Source organism: Leptodactylus fuscus, chromosome 4 (genome assembly GCF_031893055.1).
Source record: "Leptodactylus fuscus isolate aLepFus1 chromosome 4, aLepFus1.hap2, whole genome shotgun sequence".
In the NCBI taxonomy this organism is placed as follows: Eukaryota; Metazoa; Chordata; class Amphibia; order Anura; family Leptodactylidae; genus Leptodactylus; species Leptodactylus fuscus.
Window position 1 is genome coordinate 144,550,945 of NC_134268.1, and position 26,005 is coordinate 144,576,949.

Here is a 26,005-nt window from a genome sequence, read left to right on the forward strand (position 1 = left end):
CCCCATAATTAAATTAAAATTGTAGGCCACTTCCCATTTGCAGATCAGAGAATCCCCTTATTTGGCCCACTTACAGTATAGCGTCCTCTTTATCCCCTTCACTGACCCACACACAGTAACGCTCCATTTACTGGTTGACACAGTGTATTACTCCCTATATAGACCCCCACACAGTATAATGCCCCCCTTACTGGCCCTCAGAGATTAATGCCTCTTTTACGGGCCCCCACACAGTATATTTCCCCCAAAACAGTTTATTGCCCTCAGACCCCAGAGTATACTTAAACTCACCTTGCCTCACCTCTCCTCACAGCGTCAGTCTGATTGCAGGCTACCTCTTCAGGCCTATTGCTGATATCATGTTCCCCGAGGTCACATGCAAGGCCTGTGATTGGACCTATACAGTCATGTGGGGTACACCTCTGTAATTACGCCAGCTCCAAGGACCCTGTGATTGGGTCTCAGTGGTGACCCTGAGGCACATGATGTCAGCCAGAGGCCTGATGTCTGCAGATTGCTGGATGCTAAAGAGAGACGAATACAACTGTTTGACGTTTTTCCTCAACTTTGCTGGTGCCAAGCAAATTTGGTCTACTCTCTACCTGTTGGGTTAATGAATAAAACATCAGGTAGCCGCTGATGTTTTATTCGCTGATCCTTGCTCCTGTCCTGTCTGGTCTCCACTTATGTCTCCATGGTAGAAGAAGAAGAAGAAAACCTCCTGGAGAAAGAAGTAGACGCCAAACTGGACAGGTGCGGGGATTGGTGAGTAAAATATTAACATGTTGGAATAATCTAATAAGTAGAAGCCAATTAAAAAAAGGTTCCTGCTGTCACCTCAGTTCGTCTCATGGCAGGAGAGCCCCCGTTTGTCTTCCAGTAACATAAAGGTTTATGCTAACTGGATTCTCTTCTTTCGGATAGGCAGTCCTGAGTCTGACATAGGAGAGCAGAGGCATAACTTGAATCTCCTGGGCCCAAATATAATTTAATAATATCCTGAAATTGCATCCTTTCTGATGGTTATATAGCCATCTTGGCCGACGGCTTGGCGTGAATGTGAAGAAACGTATAATTGTATAATTTGTAGCATACACCTACTGCAACAGCAAGAAGAAAGTAATACAATAAATCAGGCTATTTTTTAGTATGTTAAATGTTTTACTGTTTTTCTAAATTCTCAACCTTGTTTATGGATTTCTAAGCGGCCGTAAACACATTAAACTAAGCCTATGGTTCACGGCTGCAGCAGAAATGAAACGTAACTGATCAGTAAGTGAAGTCTATAAATATTATGCTTTCCATTTCTGACCATTTGATGAAGTACAGAACCACAAACTGAAATGATGTGTTTATAGAAATTCCCACTGCAGTACAATGAATCCCCCCCCACCCCACCCCAAAAAAAAAAATTGATTCTGATCCAAGTTGTACTGAATATCAGCTCCCCAATCCTTTGGTAGTCATAGCAAATATATACTGTATAAACCTTGTATGTAGAATATCATATAGCAGCATTACTGCAGGTTTGCCTGATCTTCCTTCTTAAACTACAGTTACTGTAAAGATTCTAAATTTTAAAATCCATGATGAACGTCTTTCATTCTTGACTGAGCACAATGACTGCAGTTCACACTTTAAAGCACATCCTCTGTAAAATCTGAGGTTGGGTTCAAATATTCTGCAAGATTCATCCACAAAGCAAACGCTGATAAGTGGATTGAGGCAGGTTTCAGGATAGGCACTTTCATTGTTAACGTCCATGCACCAGTATATATACATAATAACACCATTTTGGTCTGGGATGTGGTCAAAACTATATTGTAGTGCAACTGGAATGTCTGAAACTGGTATAAAAATTCAGTTTTTTAGAGAAATTAAAACCTATTCCTCTTTTCTGCATCCAAATTACACTCAAAGCCATTGATGAAGCAGAGATTTAGCCATGGTCAAAGATTTGATGTGGTCTCACTGTATGGTCCAGTCTAGGCCTTGGCTAAAGAAAATACTTGCCAAAAACTACACCTATGTGAATAAAACCTTAGGCTATATTGACAAGCACTGGAGAGATATTGGCGCTCTCCTGCTCCCTGGACCTCTTCAAAGGGAAGGTGTCATCAAGAAATTACATACTGTTTAAATTACATTTTTCTATTAAAACATTTTTAGGAATTTTTAGTGATGTTTTGCTTAGTTTTATATTCTATTTTCTAGTTTTTTTTGTTCTAATAGTTTTTGTATTATCTGTATTTCTTATAAACAATTCTAAAATCTTGAAATTCCAACTCTTATCACTAAGCCTAGAAAAATTTGTGACTTCCTTTCTTATGGAGATGGACCATGGGCTATAAATACAATGATCTAGAGCGGACACTATTGATTTCTTTTGGAAGTTTTCTAAGCATGCTCTGTGACCTATGCACTACAGAGGAGGTAGTAGATAAGTTGTGGCAGGTGTATTCTGTGTCTTATCTACATATACATGACAGCTATGTGCTCATCACATGACCATGGACCGTAAATCATTTGACCATGGTCAGACTTTTATCCTCTAGAAGTAACAGAATGAATGACAGCAAGCCGAAATCTAGAAAACCGTGAGGAATTGATACAGAAAGTATGTTGGAAAATTGTATATCTTTTTATTGTACATTTGTTTGTCAATATTGGTCTGAAAGTGGCCAACCCCTTTAAGTATGTGCCTAAGAAGTGGGGCTCACATACAGTACTATATACAGTTGCACAGGCATGGGGGTCTTTATTTGTTATTATACTGATTGTCGAGAGTCCCGGGACCAGATCTCTGAAGATAAGACCTTATTGGTCTGCCCAAGAATTTCAAGGTCTTGAGTGGAGTAAAGCCAGCCACAGCCACACACTGATCATGACATGGCTGAACTGTCATGTTGAGTTCAGTTTAGCAAAGCCTCGATATATGCATGCTATATACAGACCTTATATTATAAACGACATTATGTTGTGAAAATAGTCCCAAATGAAAGTAGTCTGTATTAAATGGAATTGACTTAGCTGATCCATTTTACAGTATCGGAACTGTCCAGGATATGACATCTGTTATGCTCATCCTTAGACTTGCGCTCCACATATGTCCGTTTATCGATGATGCCTGAAGTTTTTCCTCTTCACCATAATAATGAGAAAATGATTTTATAGTCTATGACACACAAAATGTAAATCACTGCCAGAAAAATATTCTCAGATTGTGATGAGAAGCCTTGGATGGGAATTCAAAGTAGAAGGCCTCGCTTTGAATGTAAACCTGGTGCTTTGCAAGACCTGTTGACCTAAGCAAGTCTGTTTCCCCAGCCCTCCGCACATTTGTGTGTGTTCACAAAATTTCTTCCAGCAGCCTGGGACTGAATCTGAAACACATAATTCTCTTTGTATCAAGAGTTATCACAGCTGTAACATACTGACCCACTGCCAGAAGAATCACAGATGTGTCTCTTTCCCTCCGGGTATAGCATAAAATAAGAAATAAGGCTGGAGGGAGATTTTCACAAGAATCTGACCAAGCTCTAGTTTTGGACAATGATGTGTTCACCTGGGATAGCCTCTGGCTTTATTCCAGCCTTCATAGCGTATGATTCTTTTCAGACCTAGGTTCTTTTTCAGCCTTTGATTTCCTATATAACATAGTGGTGGCTACTTTTTTGAATGTTTGATAGAAAAACCATATGAATTGGCATTTGCCGTTCTAGTAATGGTTAAAGAATCTTTTTTCAGCAGCATCTGTGGAATGCTTTTAGAACCTTTGTTGTGCAACCTTTATGGGAAATTCAATTTACATTCAATTGCATTCAATAATATATTCCAGAGCAGCTATGATAAAATAGCTATCTAGTAGCAAGCAGCTGAGCTATGCTCTGTATCCTGACATGGCAGCAGATAAGAGACACCTGTAGTCATTTGTTACAGTAAATCTCAAGTGCTTTCTGCCTTGGTGGCATAACTTCATGTCAAATATGCATGCAATAAATTGGAGAGCTGAGTAGAAAATAAATAGTACATGAATTTACCGACTGATGTAAGACTTACGAGAGGTTTTGAAGCATGCCTGGCTGTGAGGCATACTTCTTCAATTTTAAATGGAGTATCTCTTTAAGGGCCACTTCACAAAGGGCATTTTTGGGATATTTTTGCTGGATTTTCTTTTCTTGCTTTCATATTTGTTTTTGTCAGAAACTGCAGATTGATTAAAAATCAATAGTGACATATAAAATGCATTAATATTTTTCTTGTCTGTATTTTAAATAAAGTTGCAGTCTTACGGCTCTACATTTATCTATTGGTCTAGTTCAGGGGTCAGAAGCATATTTAGCTTGCACAGCAGCCAGCAGGGGACCTGCAAGTATTAATAGAAGAGACTGGTCTGGGAGCTTCCCCTTCTCTTGCTGCCTTCTCTGCCCACCAATGAGAGGGGCAAGGAAAGCCCAGGAGGCAGAGCTCATCACTGTACAGAACAAGGACCAAGCCTGCTACAGTCATGAGCTCCTGCCGTCTGCATCCTGCAAAGGCTTCCCAAGGAGAAGGAGGAGAGGTCCTGCCAGCAAAGTGAATGTAAAAAAAAAACAAAACATATCAGATACCTGCTGGGGTTTCTATTTCTAGTAATGTCAGGTAATTGGGGTTATTATTAATTTTGTTTTAGTAACTCTATGTGCCTCACATTGATAGAAATTAACCCCATCATGTCCTTCACATTAACCCCTGTGTGCTTCACATAAGGGTTACTAATATGTGAGACATATGGGGGTACTAATAAAGGACCTCAATAAGGAAGATATTTACTTAATTATTACCTCCATTTGTCTCACATATCAGTAACCATTATGCAAAGCACACAGGGGTTAAAGGGATTCTATAACTGGGAAACCCTATTGTCTTTAGAAAGGCTATTCTTCTCCTACCTTTATTTTTCTGCTCCACACAGCCATTTTGGAGAATTTTCTTATTTCTTCTTTATTCAAATGAGTCTTCAGAAAGCACAGGGGGCATCCCTTGTGCTCAAAGCACATGCTCCTCCGAAGATCCAGTGCCACCTCTCTCTTCTTGTCCTGACACCTCTCCGCAGCATCAGCACCCGCCAAGTCTCTGTTTGGGATTCAAATCCTACGCTTGCTCAGTCAGCTCTGGCATTTTGCGTTGGACAGAGCCGACTGGACATGACCAATCGACCATTTTCATGTGGCCTTGTCAAAGAGGACGTCATCTTTGATTGTTTAATTTAAATCGGCACACGGCACAAAAAAGGTTGCCTACCCCTGCACTAGTCTATCTCATGGCTGACAATTATAATGTAGCCCAGAGAAAAAACACTACATATAGCTTTGTTAAACCAATATTGAGGTAAGGTTGTAACTCTACATTTGTCTTTAGTAGGTGTACAGTAAGTGACGCCGCACCTTTGTGTTATCATCAGCTCCGCTGATCTGTCTTGAGAGAACTGACTATATTTTCTTAAACAATACTTTTTTGTTTGTGGGTTTTTTCTGGCCTTTTGGTGCATTATATAGGTCTTTGACATTTTTCTGATGTTTTCCAAAAGGAAACTAAATCGGCTTCTGGTTCTTACCATAAATTATCCCCTATTTTCACTCTCAACTGGTTATTATTTGAGTATTGCAAATCCTGCAAATAAATGTTATTCTTTGTAGGTTATAGTTATTTTTTGTATGTGTAAAATGCTTATAAGATCTTATCTTGCAGTAATAAGACAGATCTTTTCACTGTGTACTATCAAAGTCTAAACATCATCCTGGGCACGGTGTAGACACACAAGTACAAGACAAGTTACAGCTACAGATCAATATCACAAGACCTGGACAAAGTTTCGACAAATGAGAATTTCCAATGAGTTACAGCAATAGTTTGAAAATCCCATTGAACTGATACACAAAGCCTATCAGAAAGTGTTTGAACTTTTCATTATACAACAAATATACTTTATTTGCTGAAAAGTTTGATATGGGATTGGTGACATAGAGTTTAGGTAATGTTTGGAGTCAGATACAGACCAAAGCACAAGTACATATGCAACATGTTATAACTCATAAATGTACAACATAAAGCTAGTCGCGTGTTATGAGACACATTGCAATGCTATGCACTAAATGAGCATCGAGAATTCATAGGGATGGATCCAAAGGTCAGTGTTCGGCCTAGTGTCCTCCTGATAATTTGTATGCAGCTGCTATGACAGAAAGTGTGTCAGGATCCCTAGTGTGGCATTATTGCTGAGCATACTGTATGAGTCTAGAAAGCCTAATGTCTAATTCACTTAACTTTCTATGAAAACAGACCTGCATGTATTTTATTCCATATTAAATGAAATGACTGGCTCAGGTGGAGTTGGCTTTGGTGTACAGGTGAGAGGGCCGGGTGATGAACATCTGGAGAACATAATATGAAGATGAAAGGCATGAGGAGTCATTGATGGTTAACTGAAAGTGATAGATGACAGAACAGATGAGAATTGTGTATTGATGTGGTATCCTTCTCTGCTACAACCAATAAAGTGATAACATTGTCAGAACCTGGAAGAAAATAAAGTACAAGCATAATTGGAACAACTGGGAATGTAAAATACATCCATGAAGATCGGGCTTGGATATGAAACTATAAAGGTCATAAGACATACATGAGATAAATCAATATACTAACATGCAGTGGATTTATTGAAGAAATTTCTGCTACTGGAAATCTGTATAAGTCCTTATATACACATGTAAAACATACATGAAACTGTTTTCGTCTTATGTGATATATTCTAAGTGCAAAGCAACAAAGCAAGTAGGATTTTATGGAAGTCTAAATTATATGTTTCTCCACTTACATCAAACCTCTTTAATTAATCTTGAAATCTTTCTTGTGCAACAGTTTGGTGCACATGATCCCCCAGGAATTAGATGGAATTCGTGCCAAACTGCCTGTGTAGACCAAGGTCCTTCAGGAGCTCTGCCTAAGCTAAGACAACAGACCTCAAGTATTTCATGCGTTATGTAATTTGGATTTGGATTTAGGTCTTAAGGAAGTTAAGTGGAAATATGATCCACCTCCAGGTGCTTTTCCTTCCTCTTGCTGAAAATGTTGTGTTGGTAGTGGCAGTACATCATTGTTATAAAAATATATTTTCGAAATTAAATAACCCTAAAAAGATTAGTAATATGTTTACATGGAACAAGTCATCATAAAATCTCATTGCTTGTTATTACTTTACATGGAGCACTGGCCAGTGCTGATCATGTACTGTCACATCTGGTCTCACTACTTTATTAACTATTACTGGGAGAATGATCACTAAAGAAATACCCTAACAGATAAATAATGTCCTTTAGTAGTGACAAGACCGGGAATACAAAAATACTATCGAAAGCCTAGCACTGCAGAATGGAAACCATCTTCTCTATACTGGGGTTCTCAATGGACATGACCAGTCCTTCTGGATTGAATGAGAGATACCACTAGTTATGGACATAGCTATAAGGGTAGGAGGAATTACAGCTTATATGGGTCCCACAAATAAAGGGGCTAATCTCCTCTTGGAGGTTCTGTACAGTGTAATTAGTTATTACTTTGCAATGGATGATGAAAGGGTGATTTTTGTCTTTTACCACTTATCCATAGGCATGCTGTCATTTTTTTCTTTTTTTTTTCCCCCGTAGACTGTGAGACTCAGACAGGTTTCACAATGTACTTTTTTTCCTATCACAATCTACACAAACATGGGGGGAACATACAAACTCCTTGCAGATGTTGTTCCTGGCAGGGATCGAACCCAGGACTCCTGTGCTGAGCCACCGTGTTGTCCCGTCATGCTGTCATTTTTTTCTGTCATCTCTATGAGACTGCTAAAGAGTCCGCAACGGTCCCACACTGGGACCTTTCTCAAGTGCAAGAAAGGTCCCAGTGTCGACCGATACGTGGTGTACTGCTTTTTCCAATAAAAGGACATTTTCCATCCATACAAGTTGCTGACAGACTGGATTGTTTTTTCTATTGCAAACCCTTTTGCCTGGAGAGGGGTTCCTGCCATGCAATTTGTGGGTTAATTCCCAGATTTGCTGGTGCAGCTGCAATTATTTTTTTTTTTTTAAATTTTATATATATATATATATATATATATATATATATATATATATATATATATATATATCGTTAAACGTAGGCAGTTTCTGTTGCTATGCCAAGAGCTCAACAACTGTTTAAAAGATCATCTGTCTAGGCCGGTGACTTCTGGTCATGAGGAAAGTTAAACACATTATGAGCAAGCACTGCTGAGATGATCACAGTATGAGTTGGCTGAGCAAGGTCCAGACTTCCATTGACCAGATTGCTTGGTTTATTATTACACTACAAGACTCCAAAGAACACACACACAAAGGAACCTCATCATAACATTCATCTCTGTGTGCTGTAGCAAAGTGCTCATTCTCTCCCTTTCATGCCATGAATATAGTGTCAATGTGTTCAGTAAATACCTACTTCCGAACAGTTGATATCCGGCAATGAGTTGCAGTGCATGTCAGGCATCACATTCCCTGCCGTGTTCTTTACAGATGCTTGTAGGGTCTTCCTAGTTTTGACATCTTCACGTAATATATTTTCCCCTTGGGGCACCATGCAACAGATTGAAGAATATAATCCTAAATAGACATGTAAATTGATTAGGAAGTGTGTTACTCCATTGGTGGTCTTTACATCAGTTTCCTCTAGAACAGAACACTATACTATGAATTGTATGGGCGAAATGTCCTCTTTACACATTTACACAAATCCATAAGACAGAGTTCATCTATAATAATATAAAGATTGAGTCTACTTAAATATATGTAAGGCCTCTATTGTTAGCTTGATCCATTTTTGAAGCTACTGTATTAGACCAATGGCTGCTTTTTATCTTATTCATCCACCAACATAAGCACATTAAAAGGTTTTTTTCCCCCATTATTTATATATAAATAATATGAACACCGAAAAAATAAAACCCAAAAGAAATGGGATCAACTGTAATTTTTTCCAGTTTCACCGGACCATGAAGTTTCCCTGTAAAGCATAGAAAATATTAATAGTACCATTAGGAAGTACAATATATCCGGTCACAAATAAGCCCTCATAGAATTCTATGAATGCAAAAGTATAAATGTTATGGCTTTTGGAAGGCATGAAATAAAAGACAAGTGAAAAAGGTCTTCACCATTGAGGGGTTAAACATTTAAGGAAGGTATATTTTTTCAACCACTTTGTATGGCACATATATAAGTAGTTGCCCCCAGAAGGGTCAAGATTCTTATTGTATGTTAATAAATGACACATTTTATCTGTATTTTGGATTTCAATTCATGTGAAATCCATTATGCATCCTTTGTCAAGCATGCATTAGAATAATTCAAGCTGTAAAAAAAAAAAAAAAAAAAAAAAAAAAATCTGCTGCAAAAATAAGTGTCGTCATGTATTTCAGATGGAAATGTAGAAGGGTAATCCCTTTCACAATGGGGCTAATTCTTGTGCAGACCTGCAGAAAACCTGTAGTAAAAATCAGAGATACAGCCTTGGATCTCTGTTGCGGAATTGGTATCATTGTCACACATACTGTATATCTGTTTATGGCTACTGCAGTGGTGTCTATTTCGAGTCTGTGGGACACTGCTGTAGTACCCGAAACCACTACTACTAAACATATGGTGAGCGGCGGAGCACCTGACATTCAACCAATGCTGGGATCTGCATCTGAAGGGTTCCCAACAGTCAAACCCCCCCATAATCTAAAATGGCGCGCCTATCTGTGGGACCCAGCCCTTAGAGGGAGAATGGTAACACACTGTTGTGAATTAGTTCCTAGATTTCAAGCTTACATTGGTATAAGAATATTATAATGTTTTCAAAGGAAATTGTCACCTACACCATTCAGAAGTCAGAAGAGGTGACAGGTCTTCTTTAAATTTCAGATAATATACCGTAACTTACAAACCTGTGTCTTAGCCTTAGCAATTCTATAGTAGTTCTGTTGATCAAAAAAAAAAAAAAAAAAAAATGGGAAGTTGCCTGTCTATATAGTGGGCTTGATACTGAAATCCCAGAGATTGTTTCAATAAATTTGTGTCACCAGTTAAAAAAAAAAAAAAGCGCCACAGAAAAGAAAAAATCCCATTAACTATATAGTCACTTAAGGGCCAATATGATGAAATGTAAGAATTTTATGTGCGCTCAGGGATTTTGGACTAGAGAGATGTTGGCAGCCATAGAGTCAGAATGAGATGGAGCGCTACGTGGGTGGGCTTGCACAATTTTCAAGTGGCCCTCGCCTGCTCTGTTCTTCCACTGCGATGTCCGGACCTCATTTCTATTGTAATGTATTCACATAGCATTGTTGCTTTAGTATTTTCATGAGTATAATGAAGCTGGAATGATTCTGACAAATATTATAAGAAGGAAATGAGAACCTTAATAATGGAACCTCCTGAAGTTAAAGATGATGGAAAAACACACATTGATATTTTTGATTTTCCAATCTCCGTCAAACTCATGAACACACATGTATAATATATATACATATATATATATATATAATATATATATATATATATATATATATATATATATATATATATATATATATATATATACACACACACACACACACACACACACACATTAGGTTTTTTTTTTGTTTTTTTTTTACTAAGATGGAAAAATGCCCATTCTACAATTCCCAGGACAATATGTTTTCATCAATAGGTAACTAACTCTGTAGAGAAATTTAGTTCCACCAGTTTTCAGGAGTATAAAAGTTACAAAGTTTGGTGTAGACGTTTTTGCATTAGTATTTTTGACTTTTACTTCTTACTTCTTGATGGATAAGACAAGTATGAAGAGGCTTGCATCTCTTAATACATTCAATGCATTTTACTCTAGTGTGTTTTGGTTTCATACTGGCCTCTGAAATATAAATCCTTAGTAAATTTCCTCCTATGACAGTTTCATAAGGTACGTATTAGCGCCACCCCCCAGATGCTGATTGACAGATTTCTCCCTATTCATGGCAGTATAAAGAAAGCTGTCAGTGAGCAGAGAGTGGGCAAGTGAAGTCTGCATTTCACGAATACATTGGACTCCAACTTCCTATTCTCGAAATATTGTGAAAAATATCGAGATTATCGTGTCCGTCATACTGTCTACATTCTGCTGTCAGAGCAGGTAGTATGGAGTAGGTGACAGGTTTCCTTTGAATGTACAGTATAATTATATTCCAATACCAGTGTGAGCCACCAGAGGGCAGCAGTTACTGACGCACATTCTGTACTGTCTGTTCTCATTGTTCAGATGATGATGAATTATTTCTGTCACAATGTACTGAGAGAGTAGTGTGCATTATTTACCAGAGTTATCAATAGTGTTGTTGCTTGTAACAGGGGATTCATATTTAGGGTTTGTTTATGGACATATTGAATTAGAAAACAAACAGACAGACATGAAAAATACTAAACTGAATGGTTACAGAGAATGCAGAAATGATAGAATAGCTCAGGGTCTGGTTTATAACTGGCTTAGATGCTTTATATGTACTCCAAAGAAAGAATCTAGTGTATAGACGAGCTCAATTCAAAAGACGATTGTTGATCATGGCTATGCTTCTAAGTACCGGCGTCCACCTTCAGGATACTTTTACTGCATCATCATTATTCTTGTATTTTTCATATCTCCTATTGAACCCTTGTATCCCAGGGAAAATGCGTTGAGATGGAGGATCTAACCATGGTGTTAGACCTTATCTGTATGAAACACGCTGTTAGTATAGTACACCTACTACGCTAAAAGCACACTCCTTAGAGCTCATTGTTTGGAGGGGTTGAGCTAAATTCATTATTGGGGCTCATTGCCTATAGTTCTTGAGTCTGGTTTAACATCTGATATTTGACCCTTAGGACTTATATATGAGCGTTCTGGTCGCTTATTAGTGACTATGCCACAGCTACACCACCAAGTTATAAACGTTACAGAGGTTCATATTGATCCTATATGGATGACTATTTGGTGGAAAGTGGCAACCTTGCAGCATTTACATTCTTTCTGTATAGGGATCTTACTAGTAATTCAACTCTGTATATTATTTAGGTGGGGGTTACTTATAGCAATGGTATATTTTCTATTGAGCCGTGTGAATCTCTTTGGCTATATTTACCAAGCCATACATTTTCTATACTGGCTTTTGCTTGTCCCCACTATATTAGTGAACAGTGATACTTCTAACACTGGTCTAGCACTTTGGATGGGGTTCTGCTCTAACATATCCGGCTATAATATTGAAGGGTGGTTTTCTATTGAGGCTATAGTCATCATAGTTCACTACAAGCCCTGACATATACCAATGGATGTTGTTACCATTGTAATACATACCTAATTAGCTTGTGATGCTATAATGTACATTTATAATTTATTAAGCTTTATACATTCTATTTATAGCCCTCTTTGTTTTTTTTGTTTTTTTTTTAAATATATTGAATAAAAGTTATATTTTACTTATTAGTGCTAAGACTTAGTCTACTTTTTGGTTTTATATATGTACTCCAGTCCTGTTTAGACCAATCTCTCCCATTGCCCCTTGGTTTGAAAGGGCAGTCATTAGTGCTTAGCTTGTTTCTCAGCTTTTCCTGGTTACTGAAAGGCAAACGTGTCTAGGTGTACTTATTACAAAGAGTAAATTAACATAAAATGTGAAACCGTGAAAGCCCTGTTATTATTTTGCCCCCCAAACATGGTACAATACAAAACTTTAAAGGGGCTCTATCACTAGGAAAAGTAATTTTTAACTAATCACACCTTTGCATAGCCTTTAGAAAGTCTATTCCACACCTACCTTTAGTATGTAAATTGCCTCAGTGGTTTCTGAATAAGTCCGTTTTTATTCATATGCTAATTAGACTGTTCCACGATACATCGTGCACACCTCTCCCTGTTGTTTTCTATGGGAGACTGCTGCTGCTGCTGCTGATGACTCAGCTTCCTGTTTGCCTCACATACATAGGAGATAATAGGAGAGAGGAGGCTGCTGGGAACTTCCTGTACAGGCTGGAAGCTCATTAGCATATCAATAAAAATGCACTTATTCAGAAACCACTGAGGCAATTTACATACTAAAGGTAGGTGTGAAGTAGCATTTCTAAAGGCTATACAAGGATGTGCTTAGTTAAAAATGACTTTTCCCAGTGATAGAGCCCCTTTAAGGATACAGTGGAGACTATATTGAAAGTTCCTGAACCGGGTAAGACTAATTGAACAATATGGAACAGCACATACCTGTGTCAGCGGGCATAAGGGATCACCCATAATACAGCTGAATTTCCATATGTTCAACTCCTGCACTATGGTCTCCCAACTACCGAGCTCTTGCCCTACCACAGCTCTGGCCTGCTTCATCAATTTACCTGTCTTTTTTTTACATTAGTTGTCCTTGTGTTCCCTTCTAAAGTAGAGACTGCACTGAAGAAAGCCACAATCACAGACTGATAGAGAATTTCTAGTAAGTCGCTGTACACCTTGAGCGACTTCCGATGCCTAAGAACAAATAGTCTACTTGTTCCCTTCTTGAACACCTTTCCATCATTCAGTTTTAAGTTTAATTTATTTTCTCTTGCCTCTCATTGCTGACCAATGTAACATCAGTGCAAAAGTACCAAACTTTATTGTCATCTCCTTAATTTTGGCCACATTCATAATAAGTAAGGCCATTTTCACTACATGTTAAGGCTCCAACCTCTTCCTTGTATTTCTTCTCATTACCATCATTTATACAACCTACCACAGCTGAATTATCAGAAGTTGTACCAAAAATAAGGAGCCAGAATCATATTCAAAGTGTGACCATGATATATACCACGAAAAGAAATTGTGCTAACACCATTCCCAGTGGCACTACAAGATTACTCATCTCCCTCTTCAAGAAGCATTATTCCAAATGAATAAGTTACAGCCTCTGTGTGAGATATTCACATCAGTGACCGACATCTGATGTAGTTTCTGTGTGAGGAGCCAAGCAGAATAGTATTAGACGCACTGCTAAGACTGAAGAAAGTAATCCTAATGCTAGACCTCGATCCTCCAAGTAAACCCTGTGCAGTAGATGAATACGGGCAACTTCCACTGCTACATTGGCCAGTACGCAAACTGCAAGCAGTCCATGAATGTAGCACCGCATGCTCTTAAGTAAGATGGCACAAGGTGCTCAAACACCTTCATGTCCTGTGATGTGAGGCTGGCAGCTAGGTAGGGTATCACACTGATGTCTGACAGTGAGGGACGTGTCAGTCGTACCATATAGGGTGGGATTTAGTAAAATGACTGATGAATAGATGAAGCTTCTTCCTGTCACCCATGGCTTGTTACGGTAATTTTGAATATGCCGATATAAGGTTATAAAAGCCAATAATGTAACTTTTTAACAAAATAAAGCTTAATGATAGAGACCATTGGAAGGTGGAAAAAACTACCTGAGCGGTGACATACAGAGTGTGGTACATTTTCACACCTAATGGAATATACAGCATTTAATAACTCACACTATTGATAGCGAGTCACACCATAAATGTGGGTAATGTGTGTTCATTATGTATCTCTCTTCAGTGTTATCATCGTAATGCATAACATTTACCATATTCTTTATTTCTTCTATTTGTCTCCTTTAGATCGTGTGTCACAGACATGTGTGAGTGCCCAATGCATAAGAACTGCTACTGTGAATCTTTAATAGCTTATGCCAGAGCATGTCAGAGAGAAGGTGTGAAAGTTCCCTGGAAGCCTGAAAATAACTGTGCAGGTATTGTTAGCAGCTTTTTTTTGGAATGCAAATAATATTAACAGTTCTACTATTCCATTGTCACTTACGTTTCACTATGTTTTTCTTTCTTACTTAATATTAGAGAATGTATTTCTGCTGCAGAATAAAAGCTTTAAAAGGATTCAATCTCCCCCAAGCATATATAACTGCAACCACCATGTTACAGAGCACATTCGGATAATAAACAATTGTATGTTTCTTTTGTAGATTTGGAGGCAAACAACTTATGAGGGTATTGGTGCACTGGGGGCGGGGCTTCAGCACTGCTCTTACTGCTCAAGTTCGATGGATAATGTTGTAGTAGTGGGAGAATCAACGCCCACTACATGGGGTGGTGCAGGCATGATATGGTATGGGTTTGTGAGGCAAGAGCAGTGTACCAGGAAGATGAAGACCCGTCACTAGTGCATTAACCTTCACATTTGCATAAGACTTCAAAGTAGTTTTTCTCTAAATATAGAAAAGTGACCTACATAACAGAAGTAAGTTGTTTATCAATGTGGCCTGTGACAGATGAATAAGCTTGAGGATGATGGCAGACTCCCTTTAACACACCTCCCTTACCTCTTGAACCTAAAGATACAGAAGCACTAGGATTTACTATGGATACCGTAAACTTCACGGCACTTATTCTTTAATGAGGATTTCCATCCAAAGAACTTTTGATGGCTGTTGGCTCCAAATGAGTTTAAAAATATCTGTATACCCCTATGCACCTTTTTTGCAATGTGTAGCCTCAAATAGATGCAGTTACATGCCATGACAACAAGGTTATTATTGGTTGTATGATGAATGTTATGCCATGCTAAATGCATTTGCCCACATAAATCTTCAAAATTGACTGCTAGCTGCTTCCTTTGCCACGATGATCAATGATGCCCCAGATGTGCTCGATGGGAGCCAAGTCCAGAGATGTTGCAGGCCATGGTATCGTATTTAAGAAACATGGCACTGTTCTATTGAAAAATGGCTTCATGGTTCCCCATGAAGTGATGACTAAAAGAGTCTGGCTACTGTACATTATGTCACCCAACACTATAATCCCAAGAGTAGGATTGGGATGATATTCCCTTGAGAAGGCTTCTTCATGGCGCTGTCCACATGGTCTTGAGACCATTTGAACCTCCACTCCAGTTTTGCTGCACCATAATAACCTTTGAGAGAAGTTCAACCTTGAAAAAGAAAAAGAACCCATATACAACTGATAAGTTCCCTGTCACTTAAGTGGTATTTGTTGAATACCACTGGGCTGACATGCCATCTACTCATGTCACCGTTGCAGTGGGTGACAGTATGCAGTGCTTGACTATGGAGGTCATGTTTGTAAACCACCATCAGAGGCTGGCAGTCACCACCAGAGCGGTATCTCTGTACAGCCTAGATAAACTTTTACATGTTGCTGAGAGATGTAATGGTTATAATGAACAATACAGTTATGAGGAATCAGGTAGCTTTCATCTCAGAAAACCAGTATTGTTATCTGAATATCAGGTGTTTTGCATCCTGTATATTGTAATTGCTGTATTTCATTTTGACCACTGGAGGGAGAAGAGTCATTGCGGAAATGAATATACTGGTTATTAGTACATCAGTGCATATACTACTTATAACATATGCTTTACTACATTCTAGATAGGAGTGTGGAAAGAAAAGAGTTAATCACAAAGCAATAATCATTCCAAAGATAATTTACAACAAAGTAGCAAGAAATCATCATTAAATATAATGCATGCTGGTATGGCTAGTTCTAGTTGTGGTGCTAACATTAATATTATTGGTGGTCCATGGCTGTTGGGACCCTCACAGATCAGCTTTCTCCCAAAGCACACAACTCCTGGTATTGCTTACGTGCTGGGCAGTGTGCTGCTCACTTGCCTTGCTTTTAGTAGTTGGGACTAGAGTTGAGCGAATAGTATTCTATCGAATACCTCGCTCCCATAGGAATGTGTGTAAGTGGCCCAACACTAAGGGGTTAAGCGCATCAAATATTCACAGCGCTTAACCCCTTGGTGTTTGGCCATTTACACGCATTCCTATAGGAGCGAGGTAATTGATCGAATACTATTCGCTCATCTCTAGTTGGGACACCACTGCAGTAGCTATGTATCATCCTACTAAAAGTGCAGTGAATGAGCAGCGCAGCACCCTGCATGGAAGCAATTCTGTGAGCCATGTGCTATGACAGACAGCTGATCCACTGTGGCCCCAACGGTTGTGCCCGCCTATCGATATTTAATGGTATATCTTAAAGATACGCCATCTTTTTTAAAAGCTGGATAACCCATTTAATATTAATTTCAAGGTCTACAGATCTACAGTGGTTTAAGGTATTAATATGTTTGGTGGTGTATGGATGCTTAAGAGATTCATAAAAAAACAAAAAACTTGCAAGTCTTCAGTGGGTGATACCTTTTTTAATGGCTAACTCATAATGATGACAGACTGTGACGTTTCGAAGCTTACTCTGAGCTTCTTCAGAAATCTCTAAAAACACTTTCTGTAGGCTGCATATTTATGCACAACTGGACACATAGGGATAGGATTACAGGAGGGAGGGGGGAAGAGGCTTATTACTATATACATATAAAAACTAATAATCAATTCCCAGTTCCTAGGTTCTTTATCTTTATAGCTGTCTTAGTTCAGTGATTTGTATAAAATGACATGAACCCACGTGATGTATTCATTCCATTGTCCAGAGTCTTAAATAGGGTCATGCACTTGTATTCATAAATCAGTCACTGTTTTCTTGATTTAAAATTCCCTCTTAAAATCAAAATTTTCATGTCATTGATTTCATATCATATCATCATATCATATCATATTTCATATCATATCATTAGCGGTCTAGTGGTTGCTTTCTTCTTACCTGCAGCCAATAAGTCTGTGACATAGAGATCAGTGCATGAACCAATGATAAACTACATTTGGATTTTGCAGAACTTCCAAAACATATTTCAGTGTACTCGTAATAAAAAATACCAGAAAACTTCAGTTTCCAAAGGACATTCTTACCTGACATTATAATGTTTCAAGCCTGTGCTGTTTTCCCTTGCATGATAAGATATTAATGGTAGATCTCTGTCATCTGCCATTGTCACTGATATCTACTTAGGCTTTTTCCTGTTACCCTATAAATGATTTTTACCAGATTATACCAGACACAGCCATTACAGAATTGACATAATTGTGTTTGTTAATGAAGAGGGTGCAGTGTAGTGTCACAGCCCCTACAAACAGCTAATCAGCGGGTGTGCTAAGGTTAGCCATGGCCATCCATATTAAAAGTTCTGGAAAACTCCTTAAATTGATAGACTGAAAGTCATAAAATCCAATACTGTTTTAAGAAAAGGTCCTAGTATTGACTTTTCCCTGTAAATATTTTGCCGGTATCTTGAGATCTCAGTAGTAAATTGCTTTTCACTCAGCGTGTATATTGTACACATTGATAGCTTCTGAAAATACATAACCTTTTATGGGTTTTTTTGTGATATCTTTATATTCTAGATTATTTAGGAAATTAACTCTTTTGTAGAAGTGGCAGTGCAGAAATGTACCCTGTTTTGCTCAAAAGTCAAATCTCTGTACATGAAATAATTGGACTATTGTTAAACATAGCAAAGAAATTAATTGGTTTTCTGTAGCTTGCCAAGATCTGATTTATTATTACATTCTAGCAGCGGCGTGATACCAGCATGATAGATCACATTTGGCATTATGAAAAATACAGATAATAAATACCACTGCTTCCTGACCTATTCCTCTTCAATTATAGCTTATAGCTCAGCCTACACACGGCAGGATACTGTTATACTCTGACACATGGTGGTCGCTGGATGTGAGGCCACTGAAAAACCTATTTGTTAGATATTTACACGAGACACACGGTCGTCTGGAAGTGGGCACAAATCTAAGTGGGCAGGGGTTGCTTTGGTCTTTAAACCATCATTAATACTGTATAATGTTCAGAATTTCTGCATCACTCATGTAAACCATATAATCATATCTGCCTAAAAAAAACCTGTAAGTGTTTGCCATGTATTTTCACATGATTTGCACTTCTGCTGTCACAAAACATTGACAGAGGCCATACATTTCCAACATTCCTTGACCAGTTCTTTAAAGGGGTTATCCATAAAATAAAATGAGGATCCTGTTGCTGTCCTAAAGATCTTTGTTCTTCTTCAGGTACATAATTACAGGGATTATTCAGGAGTAGAAAACATGGCTAATTTCTTGGTCACATGACCAATGGACATCACGTCAGTGCCTAAGAAGAGAAAGTGGAGCTCTTTCTGAAAGAAAGCAGTCTTGTTTCTAATATTGGATGACCCCTTTAAGTACCTGAAAAAGAATAAAGACCTGTAAGACTACTCATGAGTCGTGAGCTTAAGAATCCTCTGTACATGGCTGAGGAGCCTAAACGTGTACAAGCAGTGGTGTAACTAAAGTCTTGTGAGCCCTGCTGTCTGGGGTCCCCTACTTCATCCCTGCAGCAAATTCTTGATAGTGATAGTTATGGGAGCTAAGGCAAACACCTTAGTGTGGTTATGGTAATCTGTGGGTCTCCTTGGTATATGGGCCAGATGGAAGCTGCAATCTTAATACTGATGCCAGTGCTAATGGGTCCCCTAAGGCTACTGGGCCCCAGTATGACTGCACCCTCTGCAATCCCTCAAGTTACACCCCTGTGTACAAATAACATTTCCCCAGAAGTCTTGTCTCTACTTGAGGTTGACCTCCAGCTCTTATATCGTTTGGTAAAATACAAAGTAATGCTAGAATGTGTCATTCTCTCCTGTGGCTCTCAGTAATGCCCATGTACCCTATAAGGCATATAGATAGGTATTGTACAGTAGAGGCACACTCTCATATCATACACTTTAAGTTATATGTGGGAATTGCCTGTTTAGTCTTCTTTTTCTCGCTGGTGGTTTAGATTATTGTGAAGTATAATTATTTCTTTCCGTACAGAAATTAACTTACTTTTACTTTTTGCTCAGTTTATGGTAAACCTATGGGATTGCAGGAACTGGCAATGCAACTGCAAAATTAGCTGTGGGAGTATAGATGTGACACGTAGCTGGGACATTGTAGGAGCCCCCTGCATAGTGATGAAGGATGTGACACATAGCGGTGACATTGTAGGAGCCCCCCCCCCCCCCACAGTGATATAGGAGTAATGACTCATGTATAAGTCTTTGAAACAAAAAATGACCATATCCCTTAAAATTATAAAAAATAATATTATCACATTAGGAACACGTTTATAGGACACACATCACTTTAGAATTTAGTCTGATGGAACAGGACAGTACTAAGTATGCATAGCAGGGTAGACTGGACTATGGATTGGGCATGCTTTAACAATACCCCTTATACTTACCTAGTAGATTAGTATATGCCCCAAAAGCTAACTGTCAAGTATTCAGAGATTTTCTTGTGGCCTATACTGTAAAGATAAGGGACATTTGGACATTTGAACAAATCTGACCTTGTGTATTAGATCTTGGCTATATGAACTTGTATCACGCACATGTTATATGCAGCGTATATTTGCTTTGCATGTTCTCCTATAATTATTTTTCACTTTTCTTGACAGGTTGAAATAAAAACAGATAGAAATCGGGATTAGAAGAGTTAGGTCAATTAAGGAGAATATAACGAAACATAAGTGGGGTAATAAGTACATCTGCGGATCGGGTGACTTATAGAAAGACTTGTGCAACTGGCTAGGTCACTCGAGAGCTATAGTGAGCTTTTTCAACAATCTTTATGGCTTGTTTTATTTGGCTATGCGATGGCATTTTTCATTGCTGGAAGGTGTTAATTTTAGTGGAATTGAATAACAGCTCGTGCTTAAGTGTGCCAGTGGTCCCTTTCGGCTCCTTTTTAAGAGGACTAAAACCATTTTTTCACATCTGCCTGATCGCACATGCACAGCCACTAACATCTGTCTTCTTGAAGCCTTTATTTCCTTTTTACCACATCCGACTTCATTCTGACAGCTGAAACACAGCAGCTTGAAGGATTCTCATTACTGTGAAAAAAAATCAGTCACTATTGGGTGAGGCATAGCCATGATGGATTCAAGATTTCCTTTTATTTCTTTCATTTAAGTTCGAAAACAGTTTCAACACATGTTAGTCCATTGGCACAACATAGCCCGCCAATGACAAAGTCCTGGTACCAATTTACGCAGAGACAAATAAGCATGTTTCCTGTACTTTGGACTATGTATCCTTCCAGCTCCTCCATAATAATTGCTAAGAAGTCTGAACATTTATCTCCAGCAGAATCTTGTCTTGTACATACAGCTCTGCGTGAGGCCAGGTACTTATTATTTCCAGCTTCAGTCAAGCTCATATGTGCCTCTACATGCATGATTGAATATATTATACATCAGGACTTATAGAATATTCCATATATTGAAAATACAGTGATGACAGTAATGGCTTCATCTTTTATATGAGAGCGATTGAACTGGAAGAACAAGAAAGGAACATTTATCATTGATCCCCTGTAATAAATGTGCGATTGCTGTAAGTCCCACTCCTGGGCCCCCCACCCAAGACTAGAATGGGGTCATGCGTCCCCCTGTTTTTTCACATCACAAGACCAGATGAGAAGTTGTCATGGGTGATTGAAGTTGTCATTGGGAATTCACTGAAAGAGTCCAATAAGGTCCTGAATGACTTTCTTTATATTAGTAGTATTAGGATTATGATTATTATTAGTTTTCTGACACTAGGATGTTCTTCTTGGAATTTATTTTAACTACCAAGTTTGGAGACCAGAATTTTTTCCCTAAAAGTAGGAAAATTGCATTTAACCTTGTGCGATTTCTCCTGTCTTCTAGATCATCACTGCAGAATAAGACTGGGCATTTTTCATCTTTACAACCAATGTTACTCTTTCCACTTATTTATTACATATGTTTTAAAACTTAACCAAGAACGGAGAGACAAATACTTTATTTTCTGTAATTTGACTGTCAAAATAGCCATTTGTGTTGAAGTCAGTGGTCTGAATAAATGTATCCAGCTGTGATCTCTCTCCTTCACCTGTAACCATATTGATAATATATTGGGTTAAACTGGAACACTAAAAATCATTAGAACAAATCATCCCGTACATTTACAGAACGATGTCCAAGATACTTTATCACTTTTATAATAAGTATGTGCCAAATAGAACAAATGGTGTCACAGTGACTCGAGAGCACATTCAATTATGTGACGGTGACAGAAAGCATTCTCTCATCGCACGTTTGTGGGTTCACTTCACTGCAAAGTCTAAATTGTTGACATTGTGAGAGTAATATAGACAGAATTGTATTTACCTCAGTGCCGCCTCTGCCCTGTGTAAATCACACTTTCAAATGTTTCATTTGCTTTGGCCATTTGTGTATTAACCTCTTGGAGCTCCTGCAACTGTTCTGCGTTCCCCTCTGGGTCCCCTGTGCTCTTTGGCAGGGAGCCTAAATAACAGTTTATTCTTTATGGTGCCCCGGCAGCTGCTAAAGTCAAGAAGGAAGAATCTTCAAGACTTGTTGACGTAGAGGCATTTGGTCAGACACAACTTATATCATTAAATAGGAAAGAAATGATTGCCTTTAATTATTGAATATTTATTTTAGTTATGGTGCGATAAGCCTGGAACAAAGCACAAAAATAAACCACTTTATATTAGTAAAGAATGTAAAAGGATGTTAGACTAGAAAAGGAGACTACTATTTTCCATGAACAGCGCTACTCTTTTCCATGGAATTTTTCATCAGGAGTTACAACTCATTCTTATTTAAGATAATTGGACCGACCTGTAATCACATGAGACCTGCATACTGTGCGACCCATTGGCATCCCAGTAACAAATATTCAGAATTCATTTCAGTTTTATGCTAATCATGTATTATGTCTAGATTTTATTTAAGCTAAAGCCCCACATTGTGAAAACGCAACTTTTTTGCTGCAGAGTTTGCTGCGGTTTTTTGAGCCAAAGCCAGGAGTGGATTGAGAAAATGGTAGCAGCATAAGTATTTCCTATATAGTTCCCTTTCCTTCTGTAGCCATTCTTGGCTTTGGCTCAAAAAACTGAAACAAAATCCCCTCAATATTCGACTACTCAAATCGAATATCGAACCATATTATAGTCTATGGGGGGAAAATGCTCGTTTCAGGGGTAGGCGACATTCGATCAAATTATACTTACCAAGTCTACAAGTGAGGGTCGGGCTGGATCCTCTGTGCAGTCTTCTCCGTGCAGCGTCCCCGCGGCATCTTCCAGCTCTGAATTCACTCTGCCAGGCATCGGGCCTGGGCAGAGCTGACTGCGCATGCCCGCACTACAAGCGGGCATGCGCAGTCGGCTCTGCCCAGGCCCGATGCCTGGCAGAGTGAATTCAGAGCCGGAAGATGCTGCGGGGAAGCTGCACGGAGAAGACTTCTAAAGGTAGGAGAAGAACCAGCGTTGATTGGCCGATTGTATAGCATTTGGCCAATCAATGCTGGTTCTGCATCGAACTTTTCCATTCAAATAGCGAGTGGTACTCGATCGAGTACGAGTATGCCGAATACCGTAATATTCGATCGAATACCTACTTGATCGAATACTACTCGGTCATCTCTAATCTTAACTCTACTGCTAGGTAATGAACTATGACCTGAGCTGATGGATAACTCAGCAGTTTTTTACTACTTTTTTGATAAAATTCTAATGGTCAGCTTCAAAGAACACATCAAGCCTAAGAGAACTCTAAATACTGTATGATGCTTGCTGTAGACTACTATGGGGAGAAAAATCAATTGTAGATGATGGAAAGCGATATTGATAATCATTTATTGTTTGTCTGTTATATGTATACAGGTATATTAATAACAGCAGCATAAAGGTTTGCTGTACCGAAAAATGCTTTTATAAGATAGGATGCATAAACATGGTAATAGTGGTAATAGTGAATCATCATGGATGTTTACAAATGTAGTATTTCCACTATGAAGAAGAATATGATGTTCTTATGATAGGATGTACGTTGGTTATATCAATTAAAATCATCATTGTCAGTAAGCACATTGGTGAAGTCATCTCTGGCCACCTGATGGCCAAAAAAAAAAGGTTTCCATAGAACAGTTAAAGGGATTGTCCCATGAACAACACTTATCCCCTCACCACAGAATTGGGGTACATGTATAATCAATGGGATCCATCTGCTGAGACCCCACTGATAACAACAATGGAGGTCCTTTGTTCTTTATTTTAATGGTCACATGTCTGCTGCTATTTGGACTGTCGGATATGGCAATCCCATAGACAGGAATAATCTACTTCACCAATGAGATCTTCTCACATGTATCTATGAAAAATCTGATATGAATGGCATTTTCCCTTAAAAAAAGACATTTTCAGTCTGTAACATATTAACTTGTTACATGCTAATTATAGTATTTTGCTTTCTTCTAGCAACCCAGTGTAAACATGGAGCAGTATACGACACTTGTGGTCCCGGATGCCTAAAAACATGTGAAAACTGGAATGAAATTGGTCCGTGTACGCGACCATGTGTGGCTGGTTGTCACTGCCCGGCTAATTTAGTACTTCACAGAGGAAAATGCATCAAGCCAGCGCTCTGTCCTCAGCGGTGACACAAATCTTTCATCAAGAACTTTTTAATGCTGATGTTTTTTCTTTAACCGTCAGCTAATGAAGGACTCAAGTGTTTGGACACGGAACTTGTAAAATTATTACATGCTGAAACATTCACACACATGGACTCAAGTGACTAATATAAATATGATATATAAATATAAATACAAAATTATACATCATTTATATAAGTAAAGAAAACCAATTTATTATATGTATATTTTTTGCTATAATGTTTATGTATTATTTTTAGGATTTTATCCTTTAAACTATTTGAACCATTGTATAAATAAAACAGATGTTTCTAATTGAATATTGTGGCATGAGAACATGTACTGCTTAGCCTTCATTCTACATTTGGAAGAAGACTTTTTGGGGCAGAACCCTTTGCCAAACTGGATTTATTTCAACACTCAGATTGAATTTAATGTTAGAACTGGAAACATGCACCTCTGGAGTGGAAGATTTGCCGAGAACCTGTTCTTATATATAGGCAGAAAAATATACAGCTTAACATAACTGACTGCTGTGGTGACAGAACTTAATGGTCTAAGAAATCAAGGAACCTTCTTTTTATTGTATTATGAAATATATATACAGTATATATAATATAATGTTAAATTATTTGGTACTTCAAACTCTAGTTTAGATTTATTAACTTAAATTGCTTTAATCTAAGCAAATAGGTAGATGTTTGTTTTATTCATATAGCATGTTCTATTTTCTATTATTTATGCAGGAAGTTATGTACAAAGCTCAGTATATGACTCTACGTGTTACACATGCCAGGATTAGTTACAGATCACATGAATGATTCATAAGTGAATCATTCATGTGTCAAGAGAAAATAACAGGTCTGATACATAATGGAATTTTAATCTTCTATCATTTTACAGTATGCCATACATCTAACTTTTTGAAAATCTTTATGGGTCTGACCATACTTGCATCATTCTCAGTCTTATTACAGGAATAATGCATTAGGTTGCAGGGCTATCCTTACACTCAAAATATTACAGCTCCAACAGAAATTTGAGGAACCTCATTATATGTCAATGAGATCCAGTTGGGTTTATTGAAAACAGATGCGTCGTGACTGTCATAGCTCCTTTAAGAAATTAACAGACACCAGACTTAAAGGGAGTCTAACACCTCCAAAATTGCTCCCAAACTGGTTATATGCTGTTTAGAGTCTTAGTATTGAGGTGCAGTCTTGCTTCTGAGAAAATCAATATTGAATCCGTATGCCAATAAGCTGTACGTTGTATGCAAGGTGTGACCATACCTGTAATAGCACCCATATTTGCCTATGGTCACCACAAGTGCTGCCCCTAACATGAATAATGACACATTTGATGGGTCACCGAACATCTCAGTTCCATTTGGATTAAAAGTTGATTTTTCTTGGAAGCACAATTGCACTTTGACACAAAAAAAGTATCATCACTATGTGACTAATATCCACCGTACCAGTATATACGTGGTTTACAAGTAATCCTGGTGGTGGTA

At 38.3% G+C, this 26,005-nt stretch overlaps 1 protein-coding gene across 1 annotated transcript in view; it reads left to right on the forward strand.

Annotated features, from left to right (window-relative positions):
- Window positions 1–24,626, forward strand: part of BMPER (BMP binding endothelial regulator) — a 174,595-nt gene extending 149,969 nt beyond the window's left edge. Inside the window, exons 14-15 of the mRNA XM_075271124.1 lie at window positions 14,703–14,833; window positions 24,314–24,626. Coding sequence (XP_075127225.1) covers window positions 14,703–14,833; window positions 24,314–24,495 — 313 coding nt within the window. The 3' untranslated portion in view covers window positions 24,496–24,626. The remainder of the gene's footprint in view (window positions 1–14,702; window positions 14,834–24,313) is intronic.
- The last annotated feature ends 1,379 nt before the right edge of the window (window positions 24,627–26,005 follow it).